Source organism: Drosophila subpulchrella, chromosome 2R, assembly GCF_014743375.2.
Source record: "Drosophila subpulchrella strain 33 F10 #4 breed RU33 chromosome 2R, RU_Dsub_v1.1 Primary Assembly, whole genome shotgun sequence".
In the NCBI taxonomy this organism is placed as follows: domain Eukaryota; kingdom Metazoa; phylum Arthropoda; class Insecta; order Diptera; family Drosophilidae; genus Drosophila; species Drosophila subpulchrella.
This window is the reverse complement of record NC_050611.1, coordinates 17,153,271-17,180,217: the sequence shown is the minus strand read 5'-3', so window position 1 is coordinate 17,180,217 and position 26,947 is coordinate 17,153,271. Positions and strand designations below refer to the sequence as shown.

Below are 26,947 nucleotides of genomic sequence, written 5' to 3'. Positions count from 1 at the left end.
GAAATAAAGATGTTCTTAACTTTTGAAAAAAGTGTACAAATTTTCAAAAACCCTTGTATTTCCAAAACTGTTGCTGCCGCCCTTTCTGTTTTGAGGCACTCTTAAAGTATTCATTTACTTTCTGCGTTTCTAAGATCCTTAATGCGACTTATTTTACAGAAATTGGAAAACCTGTTAAAATTTTTTTTGGTTATGCAAAATATGACCTTATTATATATACATTTTAAAGAAAAGTGGTGAAGTCTAGTAGATATACATACAGAAAAACAACTCACTAAAAATTAACAATTTAACAAGCACAAACCGTATCTAATATTAGTAGCCTGGTTAACTTTAATTAAATAAAAAAGTTAAAATTGATTAAATACTATTTAAATGTATAAATAAAAATCAACGATATCGATTTGTTGACTAGTGTAATCGCACTGCAGCGCAGGTGTGAGCAGGTCCAAAAAACACCCTAACGCCATTTGGGGGATTCTTGTACGAACCATTTTTCAGAAATTCGCAGACTTACGTGCTGATTTCGGGGGAAATTAAAGGTGACACAAGGCAACTGGAGCAGCACCGGGAACGAAAGGCCGGCGCCCCCAACAAGCGTATTACTCATCCGGAAGGCAAAACCATCGATTTGCAGCTCACACAAGGGCAAACAAAAGTGCACACGCAGAGAGCAGAGCCCCCGCCCCTTGCCCCAAAACACACACACACACACCACTAAGCAGCAGCAAAAGAAAACCCACACACACACACACACACAGACACCACGATGACTGCGCCGCGACGCCTACGAAAAGAATTGAGCGATTTGCAGGACAACACACTGAAGGCCTTCCGGGACATCAAGGCGGACGATGACAACCTGCTGCGCTGGACGGGATTGATTGTGCCCGACAATCCGCCGTACAACAAGGGCGCCTTCCGCATCGAGATCAACTTCCCGGCGGAGTATCCCTTCAAGCCCCCGAAGATCAACTTCAAGACGCGGATCTATCATCCGAACATCGACGAAAAGGGTCAGGTGTGCCTGCCCATCATTAGCACGGAGAACTGGAAGCCGGCCACGCGGACCGATCAGGTGGTGCAGGCCCTGGTTGACCTGATCAACGATCCCGAGCCGGAGCATCCGCTGCGGGCGGAACTGGCCGAGGAGTTCCTCAAGGATCGCAAGAAGTTCGTCAAGAACGCCGAGGACTACACCAAGAAGCACAGCGAAAAGCGTCCGGCGGACTAGCGGGATGGCGAAGGCGACGACGGCGGAGAAGGTGGAGTAGGTGGACCAGCCCACAACCCATGTACACCCTCGATCCCCACTTAGTCTTGTGATTTTTTCAGTTAGTTATTTAATTTTCATTTTCGATCCCCCCCAAAAAAAAAAGCTATCCTCAAAAAACATGTAAGCGGATTTCACCCGGAAGAGTACCTAGTTTTGTAAAAGTAGCACTGTAATTTTATGCAAGTGAGAAATACATGTTCGTTATGTTAAAAAACAGCAGCCGGCTCTTGGATGGTAGAGACCTCCATTTTGGATGTCGAGAGCGGGGGCATAGGAAAGGATTCCTCGCCCAGCATGCCGCGGAAACAGGTCAGCAGCACGTTGTTGTTGTGCTGGATGAGGGCGTTGCTGAATTGGTTCTTCTGCAGCTCCTTGATCTCCAGCAGGCTGTGAATGGCCCCTGCCTGCTCATCCTTAAGGATCATCAGCACTTGCCCTAACTCTTTGCTCTCCATGGCTTTAAGCTTGCTCAACGTCAGGGTTTGCGATTGATGGCTGTCGAAACTGCACTCCTCGTAAATGCTTTCCATGAGGAACAGCAGCAGGGAAGCAGCGTAGTGGGTGAGGAACAGGAACTTGTGGAAGACAATGCTCTGGGGCTGCTTTTCCCTTACTGCTTCCAGGAGATCTACGAAAAAGCATTGCTGAGCTGAGTGGAAGCTTTGGTTTTCCGAGGGAGGCAGATAGTTGAGTGTCGTGGCATCCAATTGGCACTTGGGTGCAGTCTGCCAAACGGGATCGAGATCAAATGTGTCCAGAATGCGAAGGCGCAGTAGGAGTATGGGTTCCGAGGCAAACAGGCTGCTTTGCAGGCTCTGGACAGGAGCTCCTCGGGCAACGCGAAGATTCAAGGGCGCCACTCTGTTCTTTACGTATGAGTATGTAGGTCTGCCACTGGGACACTTCTCCAATTGGTTAAATTCCCGGCGCAAGCAGTAGATCTGCTTGAGAAGGTCACCGTGTTTCAAGTTCTCCCTTTCTGTGTAGGATCCTCCATAGACAGGGACTGAGAATCCGAGAGCCTTGCTAGTTGCCTCCTTGTCCACAATGCACAGACTATCCTCCAGGGGTTTCACTTTGTAGCGACTGTAGTAGGTGTTGGATACGAGTCCTCGGAGATGGTGAAGATGTCTTAGATAATGGCGATCGTTGGACTCATAGGCATAGATACTTCCCTCGATGGCATCCGCCTGGAGCTTCATATACAGACGACAGGCAATCTCGTGCTGCATGAGAAAGTCCTGAGGGATCTGGGATCTGGCAAACAAAGGCATCACCATGGTGTCATTTGGCTGAGCCAGCTTGGCTTTTATCTCCTCCAGCAAACGAGGCAAGCCGGGAGTGTCCTTCTGATAATTCAGACAGATTACATAAACTTCAGAGTTTCCGCGCTTGGATGTGGCCGGCTTAAAGATGTGCACCTGCTCAAAGATGCAGTTGAGCGAGTAGAGGAGTGAAACACTACAGGCCTCGAAGAGGGTGAACATCTTCACCAGGAAGCTGCCACCATTTGAGAGGATCTTCAAAGCGCTGAGTACTTCGGCAAAGAACAGGCGAACCACTATCTCCTCCTGGCAATCGGGCTGTGCGGCACAATCAATGGAGCCGTCGGCAGTGACCAGATCTACTTGTCCCTTCAAATCCTCCGCACAACGTTCCGCCAAGTGGTCAATGTTGTCCACATCAAGTAGATTACCGGTAAGATCTTTGTGAAAGAGCCAGTGGTCCAGCGTGTGGAAGATGAATCTGTCATCGGAGATCATCTGGTTCAAGGCATTGCCTTCGTAGTAGGGATTCAAAGTGGTGGATCGCCAGTTCCATTTAATCTGCAAAAGGAGTTTAGTATGTGATCTCTTCAAGGATTCCTCTTTAACTCACCTCATCTTTGGAGTACACGCTGTGTAGATAGTGGTTTAAAGATGCGATGAAGGCTCCAGGAGCCTCGCAGAGATGCAGAGTGTTGACCACTGGTGTCTTGACCAATGGATAACGATGCAGGCATTCGAAGAATTTGCACCAGGCCACGGTTACGAACTCCGCCTTGGTATCGTTCTTGAGGCGCCAGGAGACCTCGCCAGAAGGATCACGCCGGTTGGTATGGGCACTCCATTCCTGGACACCATAGTCGTTCAGTTTGCTCTTGATCGCATTCAGTTGCTCGCGCAGTCCCTGCAGCGCCTCGAATTGGTAGAACTCGCTGAAGAGAGCCTGATCTTGTGGTGGCAATTGCCAGGATTCATTTCCCCGTGGCTTCTGGTAGTGGAACTTCTTCTCGAAAAGCTGTTCCAATTCGGAAAGCCGGATGGATTGGTAGTCCGCCTGGAAAGTGATTAGGGTTAAACCAGCGGTGATACAGGGAGAAACTTCTACTTACCATTGGATGGGGCTTTCCTTGGGAAGGCGGTTGAAAGCTCATTCCGGGCACGGAATTAGTTATTTAATTAAAAACAATTGCTGACGCTTGAGATGTTTCTTCGCACACCGAATAATATCGCTATTTAGATATATAGTATCGCTAATTCTTTATCGATGGCGATGGAAGCCCGCAAAAGCTATCGATTAAACTATCAAATTCAAATTGTTTTTTCTGGCAGCCAGAATTGAAATTAATGAATTGATACCAATAAGAAAATAAGTAGCCGTATTATATCGTAGAATGTTCACATTCCCATTCGACTATTGGTCTGCTGATATTTATATTATTTTATTAATTTTATTACATTCATTTTTTGATTAGTAGATACATAAGATATTAAAAAGGATTTGTATATAATTTCTGGTAAACAAAATAACTATCAACCATTTTATACTCGAAAGAATAATAAAATTTCACTGGTACAATTTGGGTTTGAAAACCCCACAATATATAAAAATCTTTATTTAAGACCAGGATATTATGAGAATATCTTTTAAGGATTGTCAAGCCTTTTCACAAAAATAATATCACATAAAATCATAAAAAAACGAGTTAGGAAGATAAGTTCGGCAAGCCGAAGTTTCTATACCCTTGCAAGTCTTTCCTAAAAAATAATTACAGATATGTTAAGATAACGTTTAATTTTAATGTACTACCGTATATGATTTCCAAAAACGTAATACAACGGATCTTGTATTGTTTTGACATTAGTTTCCCGATCATTCCTATGGCAGATATATGATATAGTAGTCCGATTTTTATTAAATTGAATTCGTGATTCTGAAATACTAAAACATAAATATGTTTTGATCATTCCTATGGGAATATATCCTATAGGATATAGTTGTCCGACCTGGCTCATTCCAGCTTATACACTACTGCTATAAAAATTAAACTTTTGGGAAGGTTTCATCGCGATATCTTTAAAAGTGATACATATATACTTTATCGGGTCGGAAAGGTATCATCCTGCGTTGCAAACTTCTGAATGTCATTATAGCCTCAGCAAGGGTATAAGAAAAATCTTAAGATGAGTTTTATGTTTCATATAAAGTTTAAAGAACTAAACCCTTTTCGAAAACCGTACATGGTAAACCAACGAAAGGTTTCACAGGTCCCGTTGTACTTTTCAAGTATTTCCTCTTGTATAATAATAATTTCCTTTTCACCTTCGAGACCGATCATCGTCAAAGCATTTCCCGTAGAAATCCGATCCGATCCGCTGGGAACACCGTGCCTGAAATACCGAATGGCTTATTAAAATTAATTTCTTCGGTTCTATGAATAGTAGTTTAGAAAGCGCAGTGTAGGCGACAGATAAGGGGCCTTCAAACTACCTGGTTACGAAACTATTGGTCATCATCCGTTAGTGCTTCGATTGTGCATACTAATAGTTAATTAATTGTAATTTAATCGCTGCGAATGGGCCAAAGACGGAAGTGGGAGAAATTGCAGGAAAGACTTGGTCGGTATCCTCGGATCCATATGAATTTCTACTTCCAGTCGGAATGTGGTTATGTCTTGGGGCTTTCGGAATTTCAGCTTCGACCATCGTGGTCAATGGGTTTACTTAATACGTGCATGCTTTGCCGACTTTATGGCCATTTGAACGTGATTCGTGTGCATATGAATAATAATAACAATATTCAAATTATGAGTTTCCAAAGGAAAGGATCGGATACCAATAGTCCCGAGGGAGGGGGTTTTGCTTCTGGATCTTGAAGCTCCAGACATGGGTCGTGAGTAACGTTCCCGGCCTTTCTATATGAAAATATATATATATCCCCACATATAAATAGCAGTTCGGGCATATAGGTGTAAGTCCCCGGACCAGTATTTGTGCTGATATGTATATAGAAAAGACCGGCACGTGACTGTTTTGTATAATCGCGCATAAATATCTGTAATGTAATGCCTATAGATGGTTCACAGAAGCCCTCAGAGAGCGAACTATACCCTCTTCGGGGTAATCGTCCCGTGAAGATCTATGTATTCCTTCGCTTCGGGACAATATTTTCTATATCTTTTTCCCAACGGAAGTAGCAATCGCTGAGCATGCGCCGTGTTTGGCGCTGAATGGTGGCCATGGTAAGTGCATTTTTGGGGCCCTCTGCCGCGGCCGACAAATTCCAATTCCGAAACTACAATGACAACGACTCGAACGTGGACACGGCTATTGTTGGCAACAAAATTTTATTTCATTTCATATTTTTCTCAAAAGGGAGTTCATTAATATTCCGGGCATATGGCATTGCGCTAAAAAGCGGCTTAAGCGGTGTGCCAGGCCGGTGTACCCCTTCCTCTCCTCTTTTTTCCCATTGCCTACCTACCTGTCGCCGTATACAGGTAAGCCTGTACAGGTATCACCCCCACTCTGCGACGGTGTGCGTGAGCTGGCAACGGGCACTCAACGCCATCCAATCCCCGTTTCTTCTCCATGTGTGAGTGTCAAATGCCAACTAATTGAAACTTCTTCAATTGCCGAGGTGTGGTGCTGAGCTCGTCGCTCGGCTTCGGAATCAGTTGCCAATTAGTCTCCACCGCTGACGGATTACACTTGCCATCGTCCGGCAGTCCAAGCCATCCATCCAATAACCGATCCATAGGTTCGAGAGCCAGAAAACCAGCACCCAGAACTTGTTAAGTGCTTTTCAAAACATACAAGCGTTTCATTGATAAAAGCCATTGACAACAAGCGAGTAATAGAAGACCATTTGTGATCGCAGTGAGAATATATTTCGGTGATTTGTGTGCGAGCTCGGTTTTTTTTTGGAGTCATGTATATAAGTCGAATCGATCGTATAGCCCGCTTCTGTTGGTAAATTGGCAAGATGTCGGCATAGCTGACGTTGAAAAGCGAATTTTAAGAGCGCTATGCTGCATCTAGTCAGTTGTTCAATGGAACAGTCAACAAGGTCGTAAATCGAGAGAGAATTAAAACCCATATTGGATCGTAAAAGACTATAATCTTGAATATTATTATTGCAGGTATAAAAGTACACAGAATATCTATAAAACTACGAAATTTCTTACGAAAATTTTAGACTATTACAGATTTGGTTTAGAAAATACGATTTTTACCGGAAAAGAAAATTCTAATTTTTTTTCAGACACAGAGGATAAAGGACAGCTTTATAATGGCCCTAAAATAGTTGGATTTTGAATGTTCTTCAAAGAAGAGGGTACTAAGGATATGAAAATTAACCTAACTAAGCAATTTATGGAAATTGAACTTCGCTGGATATATATTCTTTTATTAAAACATAATACCATAAAAAAGTAAAAATTGGTGTACCGAACTATGTCAAATTTTCTCCCCTTTAAGTTTATTGCCAATAAATACAGAATCTTTTAGTAAAAATTGGTTGTTTTGATCTTTTGTTGACTTTTCAGCTATTTATTTGCTCAGCAGAACCAACAATTTCAAAATGCGCCAAAATCGATAACACGTTCGATAGGCAGCGCTGAAATCTAAAGAACGCCAATCGATACTATCGCTGTTCTGCAGCCACAAAAAAACCCATCTCCAAACAGCTGTTTTGTTTAACAAAACACCATTCTTTGCCAATTGTTTACAAAATCACTCTAAAAGAGGCTAAACAAACAATTGGCAAGCAGTTGGAAGGCTGGCCAATCTCAGATTAAACTATTCCATAAGTGATGGATAGCCAGGTAAGTGGGCAAGTGCTCTGACCACCAGTACTTACAGCTCGACCAAAAGTTAGTAACTACTACTGCGTCGCCTGTGAGTGTGGCAAAATTATCGCTTCACAGCAATTAGTCGTACTTATCAACGGCGCCCATTGTGATAAATCTAAATACGCGAGCAATACCGTGTCTCCAGTATTTGGCCAGTGTCGCAGAGTGACGTAATTGCGCAGCGGGGGCGTTGCCTTGTTTTCTTCTCCCACGATCGGCAAGATAATACCCTGTACTATCATCCCCACCACACAGGCACCGATCGATGATCTGCTGCTGGACATTGTAGACAATGCTTGGCGCATGGAAGTTCTGCCCTTCGATCAGATTCTAGTGCCACGCGAAAAGCTACCCGATCCGGAGGCGGACGGCGGTGATTCACACCTGACGGTCAGCGAGCAGGTGAGCTGAAATGTTTGTGGTTCCCCTTGGTGAATCTCTTATTTGTATGGCTTCGCCTTCCGCAGGAGCAAAAGTGGACTGATCTGGCGCTGGGCTCGCTGGCACCGGACGCAGCCCTTATCGATCAGCTCAACATCACCTCTATCTAACCAAGGACCACGAGTCCACGGGCGAGCGCCACCGCCTCGCCCACCAGCCTGTTGGCGCCACAGGCTATCCAACTCTTAACACCCAGGCAACATGACTAGCAACAATCAGAGCAACAGCCTGAACCACCAGCACCTGCACTCGCCCTCCAAACTAACCGAATTCGCACGCAACTTCGAGGACAAGCCGGAGTCGCTCTTCGGCCGGGTAGTGAACAAGATCCAGAATGTCTACAACCAGAGCTACAACACGGTCAATGATATATCCAGCGGGAGCAGCTGTAGCAGCAGCAGCGCTCCATCACAAGTGGTGGGCAAGTCGCAGTTTTTCAGTGAGTCCCAAGCTCCCGTTTCTGAGGTTTCGGATGTGGAAACCTCTAGCTTGAGTTCGGGTCGCCCGCAGCCACCCACCACGCTCAGCATAAGAACAAATAGTGAATCCCGAAGCACGAGCACCTCCATCAACACCGCCGCCGAGGATTCCGAGGCCAGCGAGCGCGTCGAGGCGCTGCCCCTGCCAGCCAGCGAAGCGAATCAGGGGCGCACCGTTTCCAACGTGCTCAAGCACATCAGCAATATTGTGGCTACAAAAAACAATAATGTGAGTGAAAGTTACAAGCCCATTATCGCTATAAAGCTAATGCCCTTAAAATATGCATAGAAAATGATTAATGTGACCACAAACCTATTATCACATATTTATGATGACTAATTTCCTGCTTAAAACCCTATGTTTTCAAGATAATTAAAAATGCAAATAAAAGTTAAAGATTTTCAAGTCATAAGCCACAATAAGTAATATGTACCATAACATTTTTTGCAGGATCTGCGTAACTACAAGGACACGGAGCTGCAGCGCTTCTGGATGCCCGATTCGAAGGCCAAGGAGTGCTACGACTGCTCCCAGAAGTTCTCCACCTTCCGGCGAAAGCACCACTGCCGCCTGTGCGGCCAGATCTTCTGCTCCAAGTGCTGCAATCAGGTGGTGCCCGGCATGATTATACACTGCGATGGCGACCTCAAGGTGTGCAATTACTGCTCCAAGATAGTGCTCACATTCCTGAAGTCCTCTAGCTCTGAGATGGGCCAGGATCTGCAGGCACTGCAGCAGCACCTTAGTAACAAACTAGAGGTTCAAGACAGTGAAACACCGCATGCCAAGCATCCGCAGCAGCAGAGAGCTCCATTGTCGCGAAAGATGTCAGTGGGCTACCAAGAGGAACGGTTCAGTTCGCATCCAACTTACACCACTCTCTCCATTGACGATCGAAAGAACATCCTGCAGCAGTCTAACTCGTTGATTACCCTGCACGAAGAGATGCAGCGCGACCTGCCGGCCCAGAACTGTGGACAGCGTCTGATCGAGTTCCTCAACAGCAATAACAAATCCGCGAACGAGGTGCAGGCAGTGGCAATACTGAATGCCATGCTGGCCGCTGGTTTCCTAGAGCCAATCGTTCCCGATCCCGAGCAGATGGAGTTCGATCCCACGCTGCACTACAAGTTTTCCAAGAGCAACAGCTCGGATACATCCCGTACAATAAGTCCGCAGTTTGAGGCTGCTCCCCATGCGGAACCACAGCCGCCCAAATCAATGGATCAATCGGCCGAGGAAAAGGAGAAGGAGCTGGAAAACGAACTGGAGAACGATCGCTGCTTTACCACAGCCACTTCAAAGCTGCTCGCTTCATATTGTGAGCACGAGGAGCAATTGCTGGCACAAATGTTGCGTGCCAATGGCTTGGACCAGGAATGGGACAAGGTTCTGCAGATGCTGTGCTCCACGGCAGCCAATCACTTCAAGCCGGAGCACTGCTCTAACGATTTAATGGACATCCGCAACTATGTGAACTTTAAGAAGGTGCCTGGTGGCAGGCGCAAGGACTCAAAGATTGTCCATGGAGTGGCTTTTTCCAAGAACGTGGCTCACAAAGATATGGCCACGAAAGTGCCTTCTCCCCGCATCCTGCTACTGCAGTGCCCCATCGTCTACGAACGTATCGAAGGCAAATTTGTGACCATCGAGACAGTTCTGCTGCAGGAGAAAGAGTACTTGCGCAATGTATGTGCCCGCATCATGAGCTTCACACCCAACATTGTGCTTGTCCATAAGAATGTGGCTGGCATTGCCCAGGATCTCCTTAGATCTTATGGCGTAACCCTCGTTCTGGATGTGAAACTCTCCGTGATGGAGCGTCTGTCACGCACTCTGCAGTGCGACATTGTCAGTTCTATAGAGTCGAATATAACCATGCCCAAGCTGGGCGAATGTAATCATTTTTATATAAGCAACTATAATGGCAAGACGCTGATGTTCTTTGAGAAGCTGACCAACCCTCGGGGATACACTTGTCTTTTGAGGGGCGGGAGCAATGCGGAGCTTACCAGAGTCAAGCGAGTGGCATCGGCGTTGCTTTTTGCCCGCTACAACTGGCGCTTGGAGATGTCGTTCCTGCTGAACGAGTTCGCCCAGCCGCTCAGTCCAAAGCCCTCGATTTTCGACTCCAAGGAAACAAGTCCTAAAACTGAAACGGAGGCGGAACTTCGAGCTAAGCGACCTGCCATTATGGAACGCAAATCGGAGGATAAGATTACCACCATTGTCAGCGAGAATGTATCGGATTTCACAGATCCACTGCGTTCGACCCAAGCCGAAGCTCTGTCCACCTCGCCCTGTGCTCCACCCGTGGTGGAGGCATTGGCTGTAGAACCCCGCTACGATAACAGATTCCGCACAGCACTTAGTTCCACTCTGCTCTCGGTCAGTCCCTTTCTGACTTTTCCACTTCCGTATTTGGAAACAGAGCAGGGAAGGAAATGTAAGCTGCGCAAGCTCTTTCCTGCTGAGCTATACTTCTCCAAACAGTGGTCTCGGACGGGATTGGAAAGGCCAGATAGCGTGGGAGACAGCGATACCAGAACAGAGCCAGGAAACAAAGAAAACCAGCAGATGCAGCTGCTTCCGGCTCATGACTTCGTGCAGATGAAGATCACAGCACCGGCAAGCAGTCGCGACATTCAGACCAAGCTGGCAGAATTCCGATCCTTTGGCGGTCGCTTACCCAAGGGCAAGGCTCCCAGTAAGCACAAAATTCTACCCATCTATAAATCCATATCATTACCACTTATTTACCCCACAGTGCTCCGGCCCAAGAAAAAGAACGCAGAGGTTATTCAGCGGCCGCAGAAGGTCAGCGAGGAGCAACTGTATAAGGATGCCCTGGATCCGCAGAACCACCAGCGCCTGCCGGTGCTTTTCTGCAGCTTCCACTACAATCCCAAGGGCGTTTCATCCTTCTGCAAGATGCCTATGCTGCTGGACATGAAGTTTTATGGGCAGTATGACATTATGCTGGAGCAGTTCCTCCAGCGTTACTGCTGTCTCTTTAATTCCATGTGCCCGTCGTGCAATTTGCCTATGTTGGGTCATGTGCGTCGCTATGTGCACTCTCTGGGCTGTGTCCATGTTTACCTAACCGAAGACTTGACCCGTTCTGACCCGAAGCGCATATACTTCACCTCCTGGTGCAGCATTTGCAATGCCACCACGCCCACTCTTCCGCTAGCCGACTCCGCAAAGTGTCTTTCGCTGGCCAAGTATTTGGAGATGCGCTTCCATGGCCATGCCTACAAGCGAAGACCTCCTCCCTCGGATGCAGAGCAGGGTGGCAGTCCATGCGAGCACTCATTGCATCGTGACTATGTACACCACTTTAGCTTCCGAGGAGTGGGCGCCAAGTTTCAATATACGCCCGTTGAGGTTTGGGAAACGGACCTGCCCTCGTTAACTTTGCAACTGAATCTGCCGCCACCCTTTCCCAGCTCCCAAGCCCAAGAGGATATCAAGAACTTCTCGGTACGGGGTCATGAGGTGTACAACAGGATTCACGAGCGTATTGCCGACCTGGCCACCGAGGAGGAGAACTCGCCGCTGGTGCAGCAACTGAAGACAATGCTTACCCATGACCAGTTCATCTTTAAGCAGAAGATCGAGATCGTGCACACGTTGCTCACGGATAACAGGGCCACTGCTTATGACACCAGTGATGCCATGGCCATGGCGAGGAGAGCTCTGGCAGAGAGCATTGAGCTGTGGGGTCCGAGGCTGCAGGAGATCGAGAAGCTGACCGCCAAGCAGGCGCATCACATCGACTCGGGGACCATCTGCACGGAGGAACTAAGGCCGGAGCAGGTTCAGTCTGTGGATCCTTCGAAAGCTACAAGCTCTAATTTGCCAAGGAAGATTGACCCCTTGGAGTGTCCTAGTGAGGATACTGAAGTTACTGCATCGAACAGTCAATTAGTTTCGGAGAAGAAATTTAATATTGACCAGTTGCTAGCCTCTACCGTCAACGTCTACTCGGATAAGAAGACTGTCAAGCAGTTTCTCACCCAGCTGCTGCCCTCGGCGAATCAGGTGAATCCGCTGCAGTCACCTTTTCCCGCACAGGATCACCTGACGCTTCCAATGGGCTGTATACCCATTCACGTCAGGGAAACCGATCTGAGTTCGGTGATTGCTTATAGTTTGACCTCGGCGGAGTATCAAAAGGCAGTAGAGGAGGCAAAAGTAAGCTCCAATGCGACTCCTGCCTCGGCTGCCCATTCAAGTCCGCAGTTGAAGCGGAAGATTCCACTGGCGGAGAGCGTAAGCGATGCCGAGGACAGCCCCAGTCTTTCCCGAACATCAAGCAATACCAGTGCCGCTCCGTCGGCACCTCCTCCCCCAGCCACTGCTTCTGAATCCGAGGAAAAGAGCAAGGATCGCACAAGCACAAAGCAGCCACCGAGTCCCCATATCACTCTGGCATTCCAGGACCAAAGCTGCCAGTTCCAATGTAAGATCTACTTTGCCCGCGAGTTCGATGCAATGCGTTCCAAAAGCTTGAAACCTCCGAAGCTGGACAAATCCCTCTATCGCCGTCTGGAGAAGAACAAGATGCGCGAGGAGCTGAGAATCTCACAGAGTCGCACCGGATCAGAGATGGAACTGGTGCGCAAGCCCAGCGACGTTGGAGGACCTCGTAATGCAGAGGAAGAATCGAATCTAGAGGAGGATGCAAGGATTGCTCTGGCAAGGAGCCTTTGCAAAAGTGTCCAGTGGGAGGCGAGGGGCGGTAAATCGGGTTCCCGCTTTTGCAAGACGCTGGGTAAGATTTCCTGTGAACTAAGTATGTATTTCAATATGTAATATCTTTTGTTTTTTAACAGATGATCGTTTTGTGCTCAAGGAAATGAACTCCAAGGACATGACCATCTTTGAGCCGTTTGCTCCTAAATACTTTGAGTACATCGATAGATGTCAGCAGCAGCAACTACCCACCTTGCTGGCCAAGATATTTGGCGTCTTCAAAGTCAGCGTGAAGAAAAAGGAGTGGGTTTTAGTTAGCTATAGATACTGAAATTACATAATTAACCATGTATTCTTACCCAACTTCAGTTCTTTCGTGGAGCGTTCAGTGATGGTCATGGAGAATCTGTTTTACGGCTGCGAAATAGAAAACAAATTCGATCTTAAGGGCTCAGAGAGAAACCGATTGGTGGATCCCAGCAACCAGCAAGGCGAAATTGTTTTGCTGGATGAGAATCTGGTTCAGAGTGAGTTCTTTTCCCTCGCAAACCTTTCATAGTTCGAAAAATTAATACACATTTTGTTTTAGTGTCCTGGTCAAAGCCTTTATATGTGCTGTCGCATAGTAAAACAGTTCTCAGGGATGCCATTCAGCGGGATTCCTCTTTCCTGGAGAGAAACCTTGTCATGGACTACTCACTGCTGGTGGGTTTGGACAAGAAAAACAGCGTCCTCGTTCTGGGCATCATAGGTGGGTTTAACGAAAGATTAACTATATAACTTGGTATACTTTAATGGTTGTATATTACAGATTACATTCGCACCTTCACCCTGGACAAGAAAGTGGAGTCCATCATCAAGGGATCGGGCATACTGGGCGGCAAGGGCAAGGATCCCACGGTGGTCAATCCGGAGCGCTACAAGCAGCGCTTTATCGACGCCATGGATCGCTACTTCCTCACAGTTCCGGATCGCTGGGAGGGTCTCTCCAAGGTCTGATCCACCCCACACAAACCACCCACACAAAGTGCACACACTTTAGTTAACACAACATAGCTATAGACGCAATAAAGTAGACGCCAATCCCACTCAATCCGAGTCAAACAGCACTCTGTCAGCCAGCATTTCCGACGTCGCAGGCGAATTGATTTGCCCTTGACCCGCATCCGCACCCCGGAAGCCACCGCTGCTCATGACAATTGAAAGCCATGTACTCCGGAGTTGCGTGCCAGCCGAAAAAGGAAATTATTATCATGATGGAGACCGCGTCGCGAAATGAAATCGTTAAGAGGCGAGTAAATCAGGCAAATGTGCTCGTTGGTGCCTCATAAGCATGGTTTCATTAGCGAGGCGTCAAATTGTTGCGAACTGGGTTAGAGAACTCAACTCTGACAGCTGCAGCGGGTGGCCAAAATCGGAATCAAAATACCATTTCATATTCAAATCAACTGCAGCTGGCAACTTTTGATTTCTCTAGAGGAGTTGGAGCAGGAGCAGCAGGCCATAAACTACGCGATTGCATGCAGCAGCACTTAGGGTTCAGCCCAAAAAAAATGGAATTCAGCCCTCTTTTGTTGTAATACCCCAGTGACACCTCAAGTCAGTCGCCGTGGGAAAATGTTGGAAAAGCAGAAGCGCATTGGAGTTGAGGAAAAAAAAGGAGGTGGAAAGGTCGGAAAGTTGGCGTGCGAAAAGTAGCTAACTTCTTGGTGGCGCACATTGGCGCCGTTCAGTTGGGATTTACGATCTGAGCGGTCAAGTTGTGGTGCGGCGAGCTGCGCTTGAATGGCGCCATTTGCGGTTCGGTGGGCTCGGAGGAGGTCGGTGGCCAGTGGCCAGGGGTGTGCCCAACAACATGAGTGCCCAAAGTTTTTCCCGCAAAGTGCAGACTCATTAAATGTTTAATTAAAGTGCAGCCCCCCAACGAACAGGAAACCAACTATGGCGATTGCCTACGATTGGAAAAGCAACGATGTGTAAGGAGTTCAACTATTTTTCGTTCCCTACTATCCCAGTCTTAACATTAAGTATTCAAGCTAAAATTTTCAACAGGCAGTGGAAAACTGACCTTATTCACCTGCTGCTAAAGTGGTTTCATGTGTACTGTTATGATAGCCCAAGTCCTCAGTCCTTATCCCACATTTCACCAGCTAGTTCAACTGACCCAATTCTTTCGTTAAAGTGCTTTGTAATAATGTCCACATGACACTGATTAGATTTATTTTAAAATATCATGGAAACAATTTATTGAATTAAAGCACACAAGTTAACGAATATGCTAATAAAAATGCACTGAAGAATTCGCGTTGTTTTTAAGACACTTGGAGGTAATGGAGATTTGTTTTTTAATATTACATACCATTTGTTTAATTTAGTACATTTACTTGAATTACTTTAAATTTGTATCTTAGGACTATATATTTTTTCTAATTAATAGAAAAAATCTACATTGGCTTCCAATTTCTAAAATTCTGGGCGATATCTCTTTTTAGTGTATCCAATTAAAATTGAAGCAAGTGTCATATGGTCATAAGTAAAACTTTGCTCATTTTAAACATAATAAAAATGGTTATAAGAAATATAATAAATAAATTAGTTCTTCTAAAACAATGTTCTTGACACCTAATGACCCCCTAAAATTCTGAATATGCCTAGTATTCATTGGAATAAATTATTATATTTTATAACAACATTTTCTAAAGAAAACTACAAACTTTCACTACTCCATTTGCAACTAATTCCAAGTGAGTGATGGTCGACCTAATCGAAATCCCGGTTGCGGTTGACCTTGTCTTGTTCTTATTGCTGTTAACATAATGGTGCATTCTTGTTTGCTGCATTACGTATACGCCCTGTGGCGTGACTAGGCTGTGTAACAGCAATTAAATCGTCATAAATCTGCAACTGTAATTATGTGTGTCCAGGTATCGCAGTGGCCAGCACCTGATTAGCATATTTAAATGGGTTGCGTTACGCTGGCCCCCTTTAAAAATAGCCAAAGGTCATTTGGCATTGTCAAGATTACCCGTTCGCTTTCGCTGGACTTCCACTGCGAAGTTCCTATGTCTGAGGGGCGAAAGTTGGCCCGAAATTGGGTCAGACTTGGTTACGTGGCAGCCCTTTTATGTTCCTGTCTGTTTCCGTTTCGGATTCGAAAAGCCAGCGAATCACGCACACTCCCCCGCCTTATGCACAGAAATTTGAATCACGGATAGTATAACATTTTGGCAGCCATCAATTATAACCATTAGGCTGGCACATATTCCCCACACGTGAGAACTTTTAGAACTTTTACCCATAGCGAAGGAAAACTTTAAACTCCGTACAGCTAAGCTGGGCAACAGGTGTTTGTGGTCACATTTAGCCCGGTTCCGTTCTGGGGTCCTAAAAAAAAGAGTGCAATTTGCATGCGCGCAGGTTCACCTTTGACTGGCAATCCTTGTGCATTTTTAATGGCTCCCTGGCCCGGGCGACGAGTCCTTGGCAATGCCTTGCCTCAACAAAAAACTCATTTCCGGATATGGATTACCAAGGACCCCAGTCGGAGTGGCGCGGGCGTTGTCAGGACTAACAAAAGTCGGGAATTTACTGAGCTATTGATTGGCATTGATTGGAGTGAGCAGGGCATCACATATGAACAGGGACGGTTTTGGGAAAAAGGGGGTTAAGGAATTTTATAGGGGTTATAAGAATTACTTCTTATAAATTGGCAAGAAAATACAACAAATATTAAGTTAAAGATCTTGTGATATTTCTTTTCAGTGGGAATATCTCTAAATTAAGTTTACTTATAAGGACTAACAGTTAAGAACTCTTAATATAAAGTTGATCAATTAATGTTTTGATCGATTAATAATTAAATAATATTTGCAAATGTTTTATAGAACTAAATTTAAAAGTAGTATTTTTGGCTTATAAAAATATTTAAGTATGAACAGGGACGGTTTTGGGAAAAGGAGGGCTTAGGAATTTTATAGGGGTTATTGGAATTACTTCTTATAAATTTGTAAAAAAAAAGGACCACAAATTTGAGGTTAAAGATCTTCTTATATGTCTTTTCAGTAGGAATATCTCTAAGTTATGTGTACTCAGAGAGAAATATCCAAGAACATTGTTCTTGAATTGAGAACATTCGTTCTTAAAAACCGTGTAAGTTTATTTTGGTATCAATGTTCTCAATATTAAAACGAAATGGTGAGAAGAGAAAAGTTAAATTGAGTTTATTTAACAACTTTTTGATAAGTTTTTATTTGTCGAGATATACAATATACACAAATACCGCCAATTCAACTTGATTCGAGCAAAATAAGAACATTTTCAACTTAAAAATGTCGTTATATTTTTAAGAACATTTTCAACTCAGATGAGAACATCAGAATTTTTGTCTAAGAGCTAGAACTCTTAATTTAAAGTTGATCAATTAAAATTTAAATAACATTTTAAAATGTTTTTTAAACTAAATCTCAGAATTAGTAACTTTGACTTATAGGGTGAAGTAGGGATATTTCAAAAATATTTATATTTAAGAACTCTTATTTTGAAGTTAGTCAATTTATATTTTGTTATAAAAATATCCTTTTTTAAAAAGTTTTTCACAGCTAAGGCTTATTTCTTAGCCTCTCTGAGCCCCCTAAAAACCTCAGATCGACCCTGCCTTTGGCTGCCGACTGCTCCCGTCGAAACCAATAGACAATTTTCTAATTTGCAGCAATTTCATACTTTTCCTATTCATTAGTTTGTTTACAAAGGTTTGTGAGTGTGCCTAGCAACTTGGTGGTGGAGCACGCCATGGGCTAGAAATGGATATGGAAATGGATGTGGAGGAATGCCTTTGCACTAGCTGCCTTCCTAGAGGAGCCTCCACCTCCGATCCGCCAATCCGAGACTTTACCATTGCAATTGCAAGGGCTAGCAGGGAGTTGGAGGAATTTGTGTGCCCCCGTTATTAAGGGACCTACCTGTTATTTGGTTGTGGTGGCGACCACCAGCGATACCCGTAACTTTGCCAGTCAGTTGGCAGTTAAAGACAAGACGAAGTGGATGGTTCTTTTATAATAGAAGATCCTTAAAAGATTTTTTATAATCCCTTAGCTTTGATGCGGATTTCGGCTGGAATCGCTCCTTCTCAGAGCCTGATCTCACAGCCAACCAGAAGCAGGGCGACCTCAGCCGGTTCGCCATCAAGCATCCGCACGAGTACATAGCCGTCGATGACCTCAAGTACTTCCGTCGCCGGCAGCCCGTCCATCTGCACACCCGGAGCAACGTGTGCCTCTACAGCGGCGATGAGCCAGTGCCCAGCTTTGGCTCCCTGAAGTCCGAGTATCGCAAACACTTCCGCGGCACTCAGTCCAGACCCAGATCCCTTCTGAGACGCGCCACCTCGCTGCGACTGGAGGGATTCATGCAGCTGCTGTCGGAGCACCAGGAGAAATACCACTGGTACACGCCCGAGGACCTGCGATTGTGAGTATATAAATAATTTCTAGGGGAGTTAGTGGAACAAATTGAAAACTAAATATTTACAATGGGTATTAAAATGGGTAAAAATCCAGAAGAAATTATATATATAAACTACTAAGAAAGTATCCAAATTAAGTAATATTGTTAACATTTCAAATTCGTTAATATTAGTTATTATGAAAGAAAAGTGATTGTCTTACAACTAAATAAATGAAAAATTACAAAACATCCTACAAAGGCATACAAAAGGACCTTTTAAAAAAATGTTTGAGCTTCTACGATTACGTATCAAAGTCTATCACTCATATGATCTGTGATTTCAAATGTAAATTTCATATAAAGGTCCTATTTCTTTTGTGCACTTCATACCTTAAAAATGTTTCTAACGAAATCATCAAGTTAGAAATTATAGAAATATTGTTTTCAACAAAATTCCTTCTGGCATACTAGTCTTATGAGTGTTTTTTAAGAAAGCCTTAAGACCATTGAGCAACGCCTAAATCTTAAAATTAGACTTTTAGTTTTCGAATATGTACATTTGTTGCACACCAAAATATACCTATTTAAAGGTGAAAATAATATTACATTTTTTGGACCACCCTTATGTACCTACGAAGTAGGTTCTTCCTATTTATAGTTTCAATGTACCAGTAGAAAAGAATTAACCTTTAATACCTGTAATTTACCCAGTATTCTAGAAAGGACTAACCAAAAATGTTTCCATACCCATCCATAGCTCCCGCACGTTTCCCGTTCGCAATCCGGAGAACTGGCAGTTGGGAGAGGGAAGCAGTGCCGCCAACGCCGATGGCATGAAGAACTCCTCGTACCTCATGCTGGATCCCAGCACCAAGATACTGCCACGCGAGGTGTTTCTCGACGAGTCGGAGGTGGCGGCCAGGAACCAATCCAACAATCCCAACAACAAACTGGCAGCGGATAAGTTTCGGCGGGATGTGGCCGCCCAGGAGCAGCAGCGGTGCCACCTGCAGATGCGGGCCCAGGCCGTGGACCGAGAGCAGCAGGGCCAGGTGCCAGAGCCATCGGAGTATCGCCGCCAGTTTGTCCAGCAATTCCCCGAAAAGGCGCACTCCATTCCCCAGATGAGCAGCATCAAGATCCAGGGCGAATTCGTGGCCGTGCCAGAGTACAGGGACAGCTTTCGGATGTATGCCAACTACTCGAAGAGTGCTCCCATCAAAAAGGACGACAACCTGCGCGTCTCCGGCTCCGAGGGCTCCTGTGCCCCCAGTGCCGAGGTGCCGGAGTACCGCGACAAATTCATCGACCCACCCAAGCACGTGGCCAAAGAGAAGTCCCTCAAGACGGACGACCATCTGCGTCCGCGCGGGGAGTTCACCAAAGAGATTCCCGAATACCACGAGAGCTTCCGAGACCCGCAGATCACCGAGATGCCGGAGCGGGGAAAACCACGAGAGCCCTTCCTCCGGCTGCGCGGCAAGATTGAGTTTAATCCGGAGTACAGGAATAACTATCAGGATTTTCCGCGTTCCCGACCCGTCGTCCAGAAGCCCACCTCTTGCTTTCGGCTGCCCACCTCTGGTGTTTCACCCTCCGTCCATCATCAGCCGGATGAGGATGTGGAGACTCCTGTCCTGGTCACAGTTCCTCCATCGGAGGTAACGGCCACGCCGGAATATCGCCGGGCGCAGTATAACTATCAACTGCGAGAGCGTCCCAGGGATTTGGAGGGAGTTCCAGCTGGTGTACCGGGAAATCTCCGCAAGAGTTCTGATTCCTCATTGGAGGCAAGGCAGCCGCATGTACAGATTCCCCACAAACGGAGGACCTCACGTCAGCGGCAGATCAAGGAGCCCGAGCAGCCAATGGCCGCCAGCTTCCAGGATGTGGGCGGAAATGCAGCCAAAAAGCCAGCCAGATACGGCCGACGAGCTTCTGTCCTCCAGAACGCAGCCAGTTGCCGCGAGAACTCCTCGATCATCGAGGGGAATCCCAAGTACGCCGTGGGTTGTCGACGGGCAGCCAAGCAAGCACCCGGAAATCAAACTCAGCCCGGAGCCTTCGTGGTGCTCGACGAGCCCTGCAAGCCTTCCAATTGGATGAAGAAGACCTGGTACGACTCCCAGGTCAGCGCATCTACACCTAAACACTAGTATTCTGTTTTAAATATGTGTATTGTAGAGGAATAAAAGAAATATGAAAGCTAAAACACATTTTGGGGTCAATTTTATATTCACAGGTTAAAATAATATACTCATATATACGTTTAACTAATTTAAAATAGAGGAAAAAAAAAATAATATGAAAGATAAAATACATTTTGGGGTCAATTTTATATTCACAAGTTAAAAAAATATACTCATATATACGTTTAACTAATTTAAAATAGATATTGGAAAAGGATACACTTTGTAATCAAACGAAAGTGTGTAGGTTTTTCTGTTGTTTAATATTTTTCTTTTTTAATAATAATATATGTTAATTATAAATTGCATCTTAAATTGAATCTGGCACACCCTGAAGTTGTATCTCTCTCATTCATGTTGCAAAAATGTAAACAAATAGTTGACTTCTCACCTCAAAAGTGTTTGGGTGACTTTAATCTTATCTCCCCGTTGAGTTGATAGTGGTTAAAAAAGAGAGCGCTTACTCATAGAGTTTCAGGTTCAGTATCACCGTGGATTTCGCAAGCTGCAGATGTAAAAAGCACATATACAATACCTGATTCAAAGGGGAACTCCCATAGGATCATAGCAGATCATGGCAGACACGGAGGTGCATGCCGGAAGTCCTCCACCACATATACTTGGGTACACAATCCGTAGTCGCACTAGGATTTGGGTTTCCTATATAGTGCCCACTTGTCTGGGACTCCTCGTTTACATTGTGCAAACCGCATCGGATTTGGCTCTAAGTTACCAGCACTTCAGCCAGAAGGATTCGGGTCTTGGAGCTGGCACACTGGTCCTGGTGATCCTTCCGCCACTGATCACCTTCCTCCTGGTGGCGGCTTCTAAGCAGCAGCGGGATTGCGCCTGCTCGGAGCGGAATAAATGCATTGCCCTTGGCATTGGACTGCTTAAGCTATTGCTATTCCCATTTTTTGTGATTTACAGGTGAGTCGATGGTGAGACATGTGGGTCACTGCCATGTTTATTAACTTTACCCGATAAGGTTTTGTACGCGCTTGTTTTGGGCCATCGAGGGACTCTTTCACGACGACGACGATGTGGAACGCATGAAGTGCTTGGCCAAGGCCACAGAGACCTCCAACATTGAGCTTTATCTATTGATCCAAGCCTATGCCCAGGCAGCTCCGCAAATCATCCTGCAGCTGTACTACATGCTCAGCCAGGATTTGTTCAGGAACTATGAGACCTGTAAGATATGCTATACAGGAATTCTCCGGTTTTCTAAAAAATGTGCCTTTTTAGTTACGTTTTACCATTTTATTCTGAAGAATTCGCTGTTCTTATATTTTTGCTTTGGGCCTCCTAAAGCAAAGATAAAACAATCAGGCTACCGCGAATTCTTCAGGGGAACGTGCTAAAAATTCTAGGTGTATATTGTCCACCTACAATTAAATCTTATATGGAAAGATATCATTAAAAAAGAAACCGTAATTTCCTTAAAACGATAAATGTAAGAGTAAAGTAAAAACCGGAAGAAGTCTGATATATCTGATATATCTTTTACCTAACCTCATTCATCCCCGTCTTCCAGCTGCCGTTCAGGCCCTATCCCTGGTATTCTCCGCCATCGATCTGGCTGCCATAACCACTAGTTACCATAGGATCGAAAGTCAGAGAAGGGTGGGCCGTCACTATCCTTGGGCCACTCCCCAACAGATTGAGACCCATCGTTGTCACTTGGAGCAAAATGAGCGCCTTTGCTGCGAGGCTGAGCGGAAGAAACGCGAATCCGAGAGGACCATCACCAGTTTTCCGGAATCGGACAAGATCATGGAGAACTTCAGAGCCCGCAAGTCATTGCCCAATGCCGGGGAAGCCACCCATGAGATGCACTTTCAAGGAGAAGACGAGGTGGATAACGATGCTTTGGAACAGATGGAAACCCGAGCTTTGCTTCACTCTGGACCCCGGGACAATGCCACCGATGAGGAGAAGATTCAGGGCACAAGGCCCAAATTGAAAGTGCGCTACGAGGATCTGGGTGATCTGGACACCATCGAGGTGCTGGACAGCATACCCGAGACACCGGCGCCACCACCTCCTCCAAAAACGGCGCCACCCGAGTTGCCTGTTCTGAAACCCACCGAAGATGATCCACCAACTCCTGATTTGCGACGAACAATGTCGGATACGGAGCACCGAAAAAGTCGTCGGGTCACCAGACCCCTATCCCAGTTGGAGACCTTCAAGGATATGTTACTGGTCAACGCTCAGCTGTACATAAAAGAGAATGTTCCACATCCTCCAAAGCTGCTGATGGGCAGGGTCAAGGAAGAGGATCCAGAAGAGAGCAGTGTACTGATTCCACAGTCGCCTAAAGCATCTCCATTGACGCCCAAGGATGTGGTGGACTTTTACTTTCCGCGACCCACCAAAATACTGAATGGCATCCAGCAGGATGACTTTGCCGGCAGAACGGTGTCCTTCTTTGGATGGATTGCCTTTATTACAATGAGAATGCTGGCTCTGTCCACCTTCTGTGTCTTCTACCCGCGGGCTTTCTTCATCCTGGTTGGAGTACACTATGCCCTAATGCTGGGTTGTCTCGCTTTGGAGACCCGTTGTCAAGGGAGCTGGAGTCGCAACCTCTTCCTTCTGCTCCTCGCCTACATCTATATCTTTGTGCTAATGGAGTTTCGGGTGTGCTTCAAGAACATTCGATTGTGGTACGGTGGCTACCTGGTGCTCACCCTTGTCGAGAACATTACCATATCCTTGATTTGGTATACCAACGAGGAGTTCGAGTCCTGGTGGTTTGGCTTCATCTGGGAGTGGATCGTCTACAGTGGAGTCCTATTTCTGGCCACCTTAATCGTTTACTACTGTATACTCCGACCAAAGGAGGTATCCCTTATAGTGGAAGACGATTCCCCGCAGGAACCAGAGGAGCAATCCGTTGCCTAGCAATAACCGGTTAGTTTGTTATATCGAAGTAGCTTGTAAGTTGTCAATCTGCCACTGACAAACGAATAAATTATTTACCTAAGTATTAAGATCGAACACAACGATTAAACAACTAATTCCGAAATGGTTGATCGTGGCAATAACTTGGTACTACCAGTGGGTCCTTGTTCTTCGGAACTTACGGAGTCTCAAACCAGCTTTGCTCCACCCAAAATTAAGAAAGTTCTACGTAAGTTTAAGTTATGGGTATTCTAAAATTTGGTTAATAATCCTAATGGATTTCCAGCCACTCGGGCAAATCGGTTGGAGCAGTTCTTATGGCAGGAGCTCTTTGCCGAATACAACCGACAGGCTTCCGCTCAAGTAGACTTGGGTGAGGACCGCACCGAGTACTATGACCAATTCTGCAAGGATGTCCCGCCAAAGAACGGGGAAACCGAGGAAGTTCTGATTAACAAGTATCCACTGTACTGCACCACTGCCGTTACCGTTTGGAATCACGATGGGGATGTCACCCAGACTTTCAAGAGGAAATATTCTATAACCAGACCTATTAATGAGTGTACCGAAAAGTTTGCTCTTTAAAAGGGATAGTTTTATGAACTATGCGAATCAGAATCCAAAATTATACTTTAAATATTAGATCCCCATCCCCATTAAGCACTATATGTTTCTCTTTAAACCTGTTTATTTTAAAATATAATTACTCTGGCAATGTGAGGCAGTCTTTATTTACTTATATTAGAAAGTTAAAAAATATTTCTCAATAAATGTTTTTTTAAATTTAAAAAAAGTATACATTTTTAACGGTCCGCTGAATAGCACACGGTCACTCTGTCAGGAAAATCGATATTTTCAGGGTGACCGTTTATGGGATATTTTCGGTACATTTGAATAAACGAAAATGGTATTTAAGTATATTTTTTATTGCCGAGCGGTATATTTCGCTGACGTGTATAAAATATCGAGGGACAGGCGGTGCTTTTTGAGCGATTTTCTTTTATTTTCCTATAGAATATAAGCGGCGTGTGAAAGCGCAACCAGCAGATAGGAAAATGTTAAAGTTAGGTGCGTAAGTGGGCAGCGGTTTGGGGCGAAAACCCTGGGTTTTAAGCCATCTTCAGGAGAAATGCCGGCTGCAAAGTTGTCACTCTCTCGCTGTCTCTGTCTGATTTTCGTGGTTAGCCGATTGCCGGCGACTCCAGAATCTGAATGGTTCTAAATGGTTTCCCACCTTCCGTGTATCCCAAACCAGGTCTCATCCTCCTCTGCGTGATGGTCGCCTGCGGGCCGACGTGGAGGGCCCGTACCGTGGACAGCCACCTGGGCCAAAAGGATCTCAGCCGCCTGCAAAAGGTATTCGTGGACGGATTTGGCTCGAGTGACCTGCAGTCCATCTTCTTCTCCAGCCTCAACATCCAACTGACCGACGCCACCCAGAAGGAGCCGCTGTGCAAGAAGATTGCCACGCTGCATGCGGAATCCAAGCTGAACGTGGGTCCTATATAACACACGCCCATTTATCTGTATCAATACTTATGCTTCGCGTTTTTAACTCCTTGCAGAGCTTCGAAAAGGACTACTACTACATTGGTGCTAGCAGGAATCTGGGTTGCTCCGCGAAAATCGACGAGAGTCTGCTCTCCAAGGTGTACGCTTCCCTGAACTCGGAGCTGGGCAGCTCCCAGGAGATCTTCTACCGCGTGGTCACCCACAAGGTGCTCGGCGTGGAGGTCAATGAAGCCACTCAGGGAAAACTGGTGAAGCGCCTGCAGGAACTGCTGAAGAAGGATGACACGCTCAGCGGTCTGGGTTACGCCTTCAACGTGGCCCCTCTTCTGGGTCCCAGTGCCTCGTTTATCGCCAATCGCGTAGAGGATGCCATCGTGCAAGCGGACGAAGTGGACGGCAAGCTCCTCCAATTCGAAGGTGGCCTCAGCATCACCTCGCTGATCATCAATGGTGCTTTCGGCGTGAGCAAGACCTTCAACAAGCCCTCACCCGTCACTGCCGATCAGGCTGTCAAGTTCGCCAACTACTTCCTCAGCCGGCGGTCTGTCCAAACCGCCAAGGGAGCTCATGTGCTGATCGAGGCGCTGAAGACCATCAGTGCCGCCGATAAGATTGCCCCCGTTTGCGTGCAGCTCATCGGCAACGGTCAGCTGGAGGCCCAGTCGCCCACTCTCAACGTGGCAGTTGTTGATCTGCTCGGCAAGCCTTTGTCGCCCGCCCCTAAAGCCATCAATGCCAAGGTAATCCGCAAGAAGGACAGCTCTGTGCTAGCTGAGAAGATTGCTGTGGCCTCGAAATCCTCCGACAAGACCACCTATGTGGCTGATTTGGCCAGCTTGAAGCCAGCTCGCGGCATTTACCAGGCGGAGTTGAATGCCGATGGTGTCTACACTCAGACTTTGCAGTTCAAGATTCTTGGCCGCGTCAAGGTTCAATCTCTGGAGCTGGGCATTGCCGAGTCTGATGCCAGCGCTGCCACCCGCAAGCAGAGCGTGACCTATCCAGGTAAACTGCAGGAGGTTCTCTCTGCGGACACCACCCAGAAGCTGCTGCTGAAGGCCGTGCTGGTCGAGGAGTCCAATGGAAAGCCCCTGGCTGTCCATCAGGCCTTCGTCCGACTGTACAACAAGAAAACCGACAAGGAGATCATCTTTGTAGCCGAGCAGGACAGCAGCAAGGCCTACAAGTTTGACATGGATGTGGGCAACAATGGCAAGAACTTCAACTACCAGAGCGGAACCTACAGCATTTACTTGACCGTGGGCGATGCCTCCCTGTCCAACTCCTTCGAGTGGTTGGTGGCTGAAGTCCAGTTGAAATTTAGCGAGGACAAAGGTAATATTATAAGGTTTTAACTGGGGAATATACTGAATACTAATCTCCTTACAGAAGTCAAGCCAAAGACCACATCTGGTCCCCTGCCTGAGATAATCCATCAGTTCCGTGTGCCCGACAAGCGTCCGCCTCGCATTGTGTCCGACATCTTCACCGGACTGTGCATAACACCGCTGGTGCTTCTGTTCGTGTTTTGGGGCAAGCTTGGCATCAATGTGTCCAACCTGACCCTGGCGCCCAGCACGATCGGCTTCCACCTGGGCTTCGGTGGCATCCTGGTGCTATTCTTCGTCTTCTGGCTGCAACTGAATATGTTCCAGACACTGCGCCTGCTGATCCCCATCGCAGTATTCACATTCCTGTCTGGCAACCGATTGCTGAGGCGTCTCTACGCACAACGTAACTCGAAGGCCAGTGCGTCGTAAATCCGTTCATCACTGTACGAAGTCAATAAGTGAGCTACTCTCTATCTTGCAACTCCATCAGAAAAACAAAAAACTTTAATAAAGCGATTTAGTTAAGCCCAAATACACACACTAAAAGCTGTTC

At 46.1% G+C, this 26,947-nt stretch overlaps 8 protein-coding genes across 8 annotated transcripts; 7 read left to right on the top strand and 1 right to left on the bottom strand.

Annotated features, from left to right (window-relative positions):
- Positions 1 to 480: 480 nt before the first annotated feature.
- Positions 481 to 1,492, top strand: LOC119550977 (ubiquitin-conjugating enzyme E2 L3). The gene has a single exon (XM_037860012.1). It carries the CDS (start codon positions 770 to 772, stop codon positions 1,232 to 1,234), a length of 465 nt encoding a protein of 154 aa, XP_037715940.1. The 5' UTR covers positions 481 to 769; the 3' UTR covers positions 1,235 to 1,492.
- On the bottom strand, positions 1,428 to 3,785 carry LOC119550976 (cap-specific mRNA (nucleoside-2'-O-)-methyltransferase 2). The gene is made up of 3 exons (XM_037860010.1): positions 3,651 to 3,785; positions 3,155 to 3,595; positions 1,428 to 3,102 (listed from the first exon to the last, which is right to left on the bottom strand). The coding sequence occupies exons 1-3, from the start codon at positions 3,690 to 3,692 to the stop codon at positions 1,483 to 1,485; spliced, it is 2,103 nt and encodes a 700-aa protein (XP_037715938.1). The 5' UTR covers positions 3,693 to 3,785; the 3' UTR covers positions 1,428 to 1,482.
- A 3,426-nt stretch (positions 3,786 to 7,211) lies between these two features.
- Positions 7,212 to 8,086, top strand: LOC119549068 (anaphase-promoting complex subunit 13). The gene is made up of 3 exons (XM_037856774.1): positions 7,212 to 7,364; positions 7,647 to 7,793; positions 7,859 to 8,086. The coding sequence occupies exons 1-3, from the start codon at positions 7,353 to 7,355 to the stop codon at positions 7,940 to 7,942; spliced, it is 243 nt and encodes an 80-aa protein (XP_037712702.1). The 5' UTR covers positions 7,212 to 7,352; the 3' UTR covers positions 7,943 to 8,086.
- LOC119549066 (putative 1-phosphatidylinositol 3-phosphate 5-kinase) lies at positions 8,034 to 14,103 on the top strand. Its single transcript, XM_037856772.1, has 7 exons — positions 8,034 to 8,540; positions 8,763 to 11,019; positions 11,080 to 13,089; positions 13,151 to 13,313; positions 13,380 to 13,537; positions 13,600 to 13,761; positions 13,822 to 14,103. The coding sequence occupies exons 1-7, from the start codon at positions 8,034 to 8,036 to the stop codon at positions 14,007 to 14,009; spliced, it is 5,445 nt and encodes a 1,814-aa protein (XP_037712700.1). The 3' UTR covers positions 14,010 to 14,103.
- Positions 14,104 to 14,848: 745 nt separating this feature from the next.
- LOC119549067 lies at positions 14,849 to 20,630 on the top strand. Its single transcript, XM_037856773.1, has 3 exons — positions 14,849 to 14,986; positions 18,102 to 18,476; positions 19,210 to 20,630. The coding sequence occupies exons 1-3, from the start codon at positions 14,952 to 14,954 to the stop codon at positions 20,606 to 20,608; spliced, it is 1,809 nt and encodes a 602-aa protein (XP_037712701.1). The 5' UTR covers positions 14,849 to 14,951; the 3' UTR covers positions 20,609 to 20,630.
- Positions 20,631 to 21,162: 532 nt separating this feature from the next.
- LOC119550412 lies at positions 21,163 to 23,651 on the top strand. Its single transcript, XM_037859070.1, has 3 exons — positions 21,163 to 21,571; positions 21,630 to 21,835; positions 22,179 to 23,651. The coding sequence occupies exons 1-3, from the start codon at positions 21,216 to 21,218 to the stop codon at positions 23,549 to 23,551; spliced, it is 1,935 nt and encodes a 644-aa protein (XP_037714998.1). The 5' UTR covers positions 21,163 to 21,215; the 3' UTR covers positions 23,552 to 23,651.
- Positions 23,589 to 24,271, top strand: LOC119550413. The gene is made up of 2 exons (XM_037859071.1): positions 23,589 to 23,780; positions 23,838 to 24,271. The coding sequence occupies exons 1-2, from the start codon at positions 23,675 to 23,677 to the stop codon at positions 24,134 to 24,136; spliced, it is 405 nt and encodes a 134-aa protein (XP_037714999.1). The 5' UTR covers positions 23,589 to 23,674; the 3' UTR covers positions 24,137 to 24,271.
- A 207-nt stretch (positions 24,272 to 24,478) lies between these two features.
- Positions 24,479 to 26,946, top strand: LOC119550112 (dolichyl-diphosphooligosaccharide--protein glycosyltransferase subunit 2). Its single transcript, XM_037858593.1, has 4 exons — positions 24,479 to 24,619; positions 24,807 to 25,045; positions 25,117 to 26,398; positions 26,453 to 26,946. Exons 1-4 carry the CDS (start codon positions 24,607 to 24,609, stop codon positions 26,821 to 26,823), a joined length of 1,905 nt encoding a protein of 634 aa, XP_037714521.1. The 5' UTR covers positions 24,479 to 24,606; the 3' UTR covers positions 26,824 to 26,946.
- The last annotated feature ends 1 nt before the right edge of the window (position 26,947 follows it).

Coding starts and splice junctions, on each gene's coding strand:
- LOC119550976 (XM_037860010.1), bottom strand. CDS start 3,692: ATGAGCTTTCAACCGCCTTCCCAAGGAAAGCCCCATCCAATG. Junction 3,596..3,650: donor AAGGAAAGCCCCATCCAATG/GTAAGTAGAAGT, acceptor ATCACTTTCCAG/GCGGACTACCAATCCATCCG. Junction 3,103..3,154: donor GCGTGTACTCCAAAGATGAG/GTGAGTTAAAGA, acceptor CTCCTTTTGCAG/ATTAAATGGAACTGGCGATC.
- LOC119549068 (XM_037856774.1), top strand. Junction 7,794..7,858: donor ACCTGACGGTCAGCGAGCAG/GTGAGCTGAAAT, acceptor CGCCTTCCGCAG/GAGCAAAAGTGGACTGATCT.
- LOC119550112 (XM_037858593.1), top strand. Junction 25,046..25,116: donor ATGCGGAATCCAAGCTGAAC/GTGGGTCCTATA, acceptor AACTCCTTGCAG/AGCTTCGAAAAGGACTACTA. Junction 26,399..26,452: donor GAAATTTAGCGAGGACAAAG/GTAATATTATAA, acceptor ATCTCCTTACAG/AAGTCAAGCCAAAGACCACA.
- LOC119550977 (XM_037860012.1), top strand. CDS start 770: ATGACTGCGCCGCGACGCCTACGAAAAGAATTGAGCGATTTGCAGGAC.
- LOC119550412 (XM_037859070.1), top strand. CDS start 21,216: ATGGCAGACACGGAGGTGCATGCCGGAAGTCCTCCACCACATATACTT. Junction 21,572..21,629: donor CCATTTTTTGTGATTTACAG/GTGAGTCGATGG, acceptor TTACCCGATAAG/GTTTTGTACGCGCTTGTTTT. Junction 21,836..22,178: donor GTTCAGGAACTATGAGACCT/GTAAGATATGCT, acceptor CCCGTCTTCCAG/CTGCCGTTCAGGCCCTATCC.
- LOC119550413 (XM_037859071.1), top strand. CDS start 23,675: ATGGTTGATCGTGGCAATAACTTGGTACTACCAGTGGGTCCTTGTTCT. Junction 23,781..23,837: donor CAAAATTAAGAAAGTTCTAC/GTAAGTTTAAGT, acceptor ATGGATTTCCAG/CCACTCGGGCAAATCGGTTG.
- LOC119549067 (XM_037856773.1), top strand. CDS start 14,952: ATGGCGATTGCCTACGATTGGAAAAGCAACGATGT. Junction 14,987..18,101: donor GATTGGAAAAGCAACGATGT/GTAAGGAGTTCA, acceptor ATAATCCCTTAG/CTTTGATGCGGATTTCGGCT. Junction 18,477..19,209: donor ACGCCCGAGGACCTGCGATT/GTGAGTATATAA, acceptor ACCCATCCATAG/CTCCCGCACGTTTCCCGTTC.
- LOC119549066 (XM_037856772.1), top strand. CDS start 8,034: ATGACTAGCAACAATCAGAGCAACAGCCTGAACCACCAGCACCTGCAC. Junction 8,541..8,762: donor TGGCTACAAAAAACAATAAT/GTGAGTGAAAGT, acceptor CATTTTTTGCAG/GATCTGCGTAACTACAAGGA. Junction 13,762..13,821: donor CCTCGTTCTGGGCATCATAG/GTGGGTTTAACG, acceptor TGTATATTACAG/ATTACATTCGCACCTTCACC.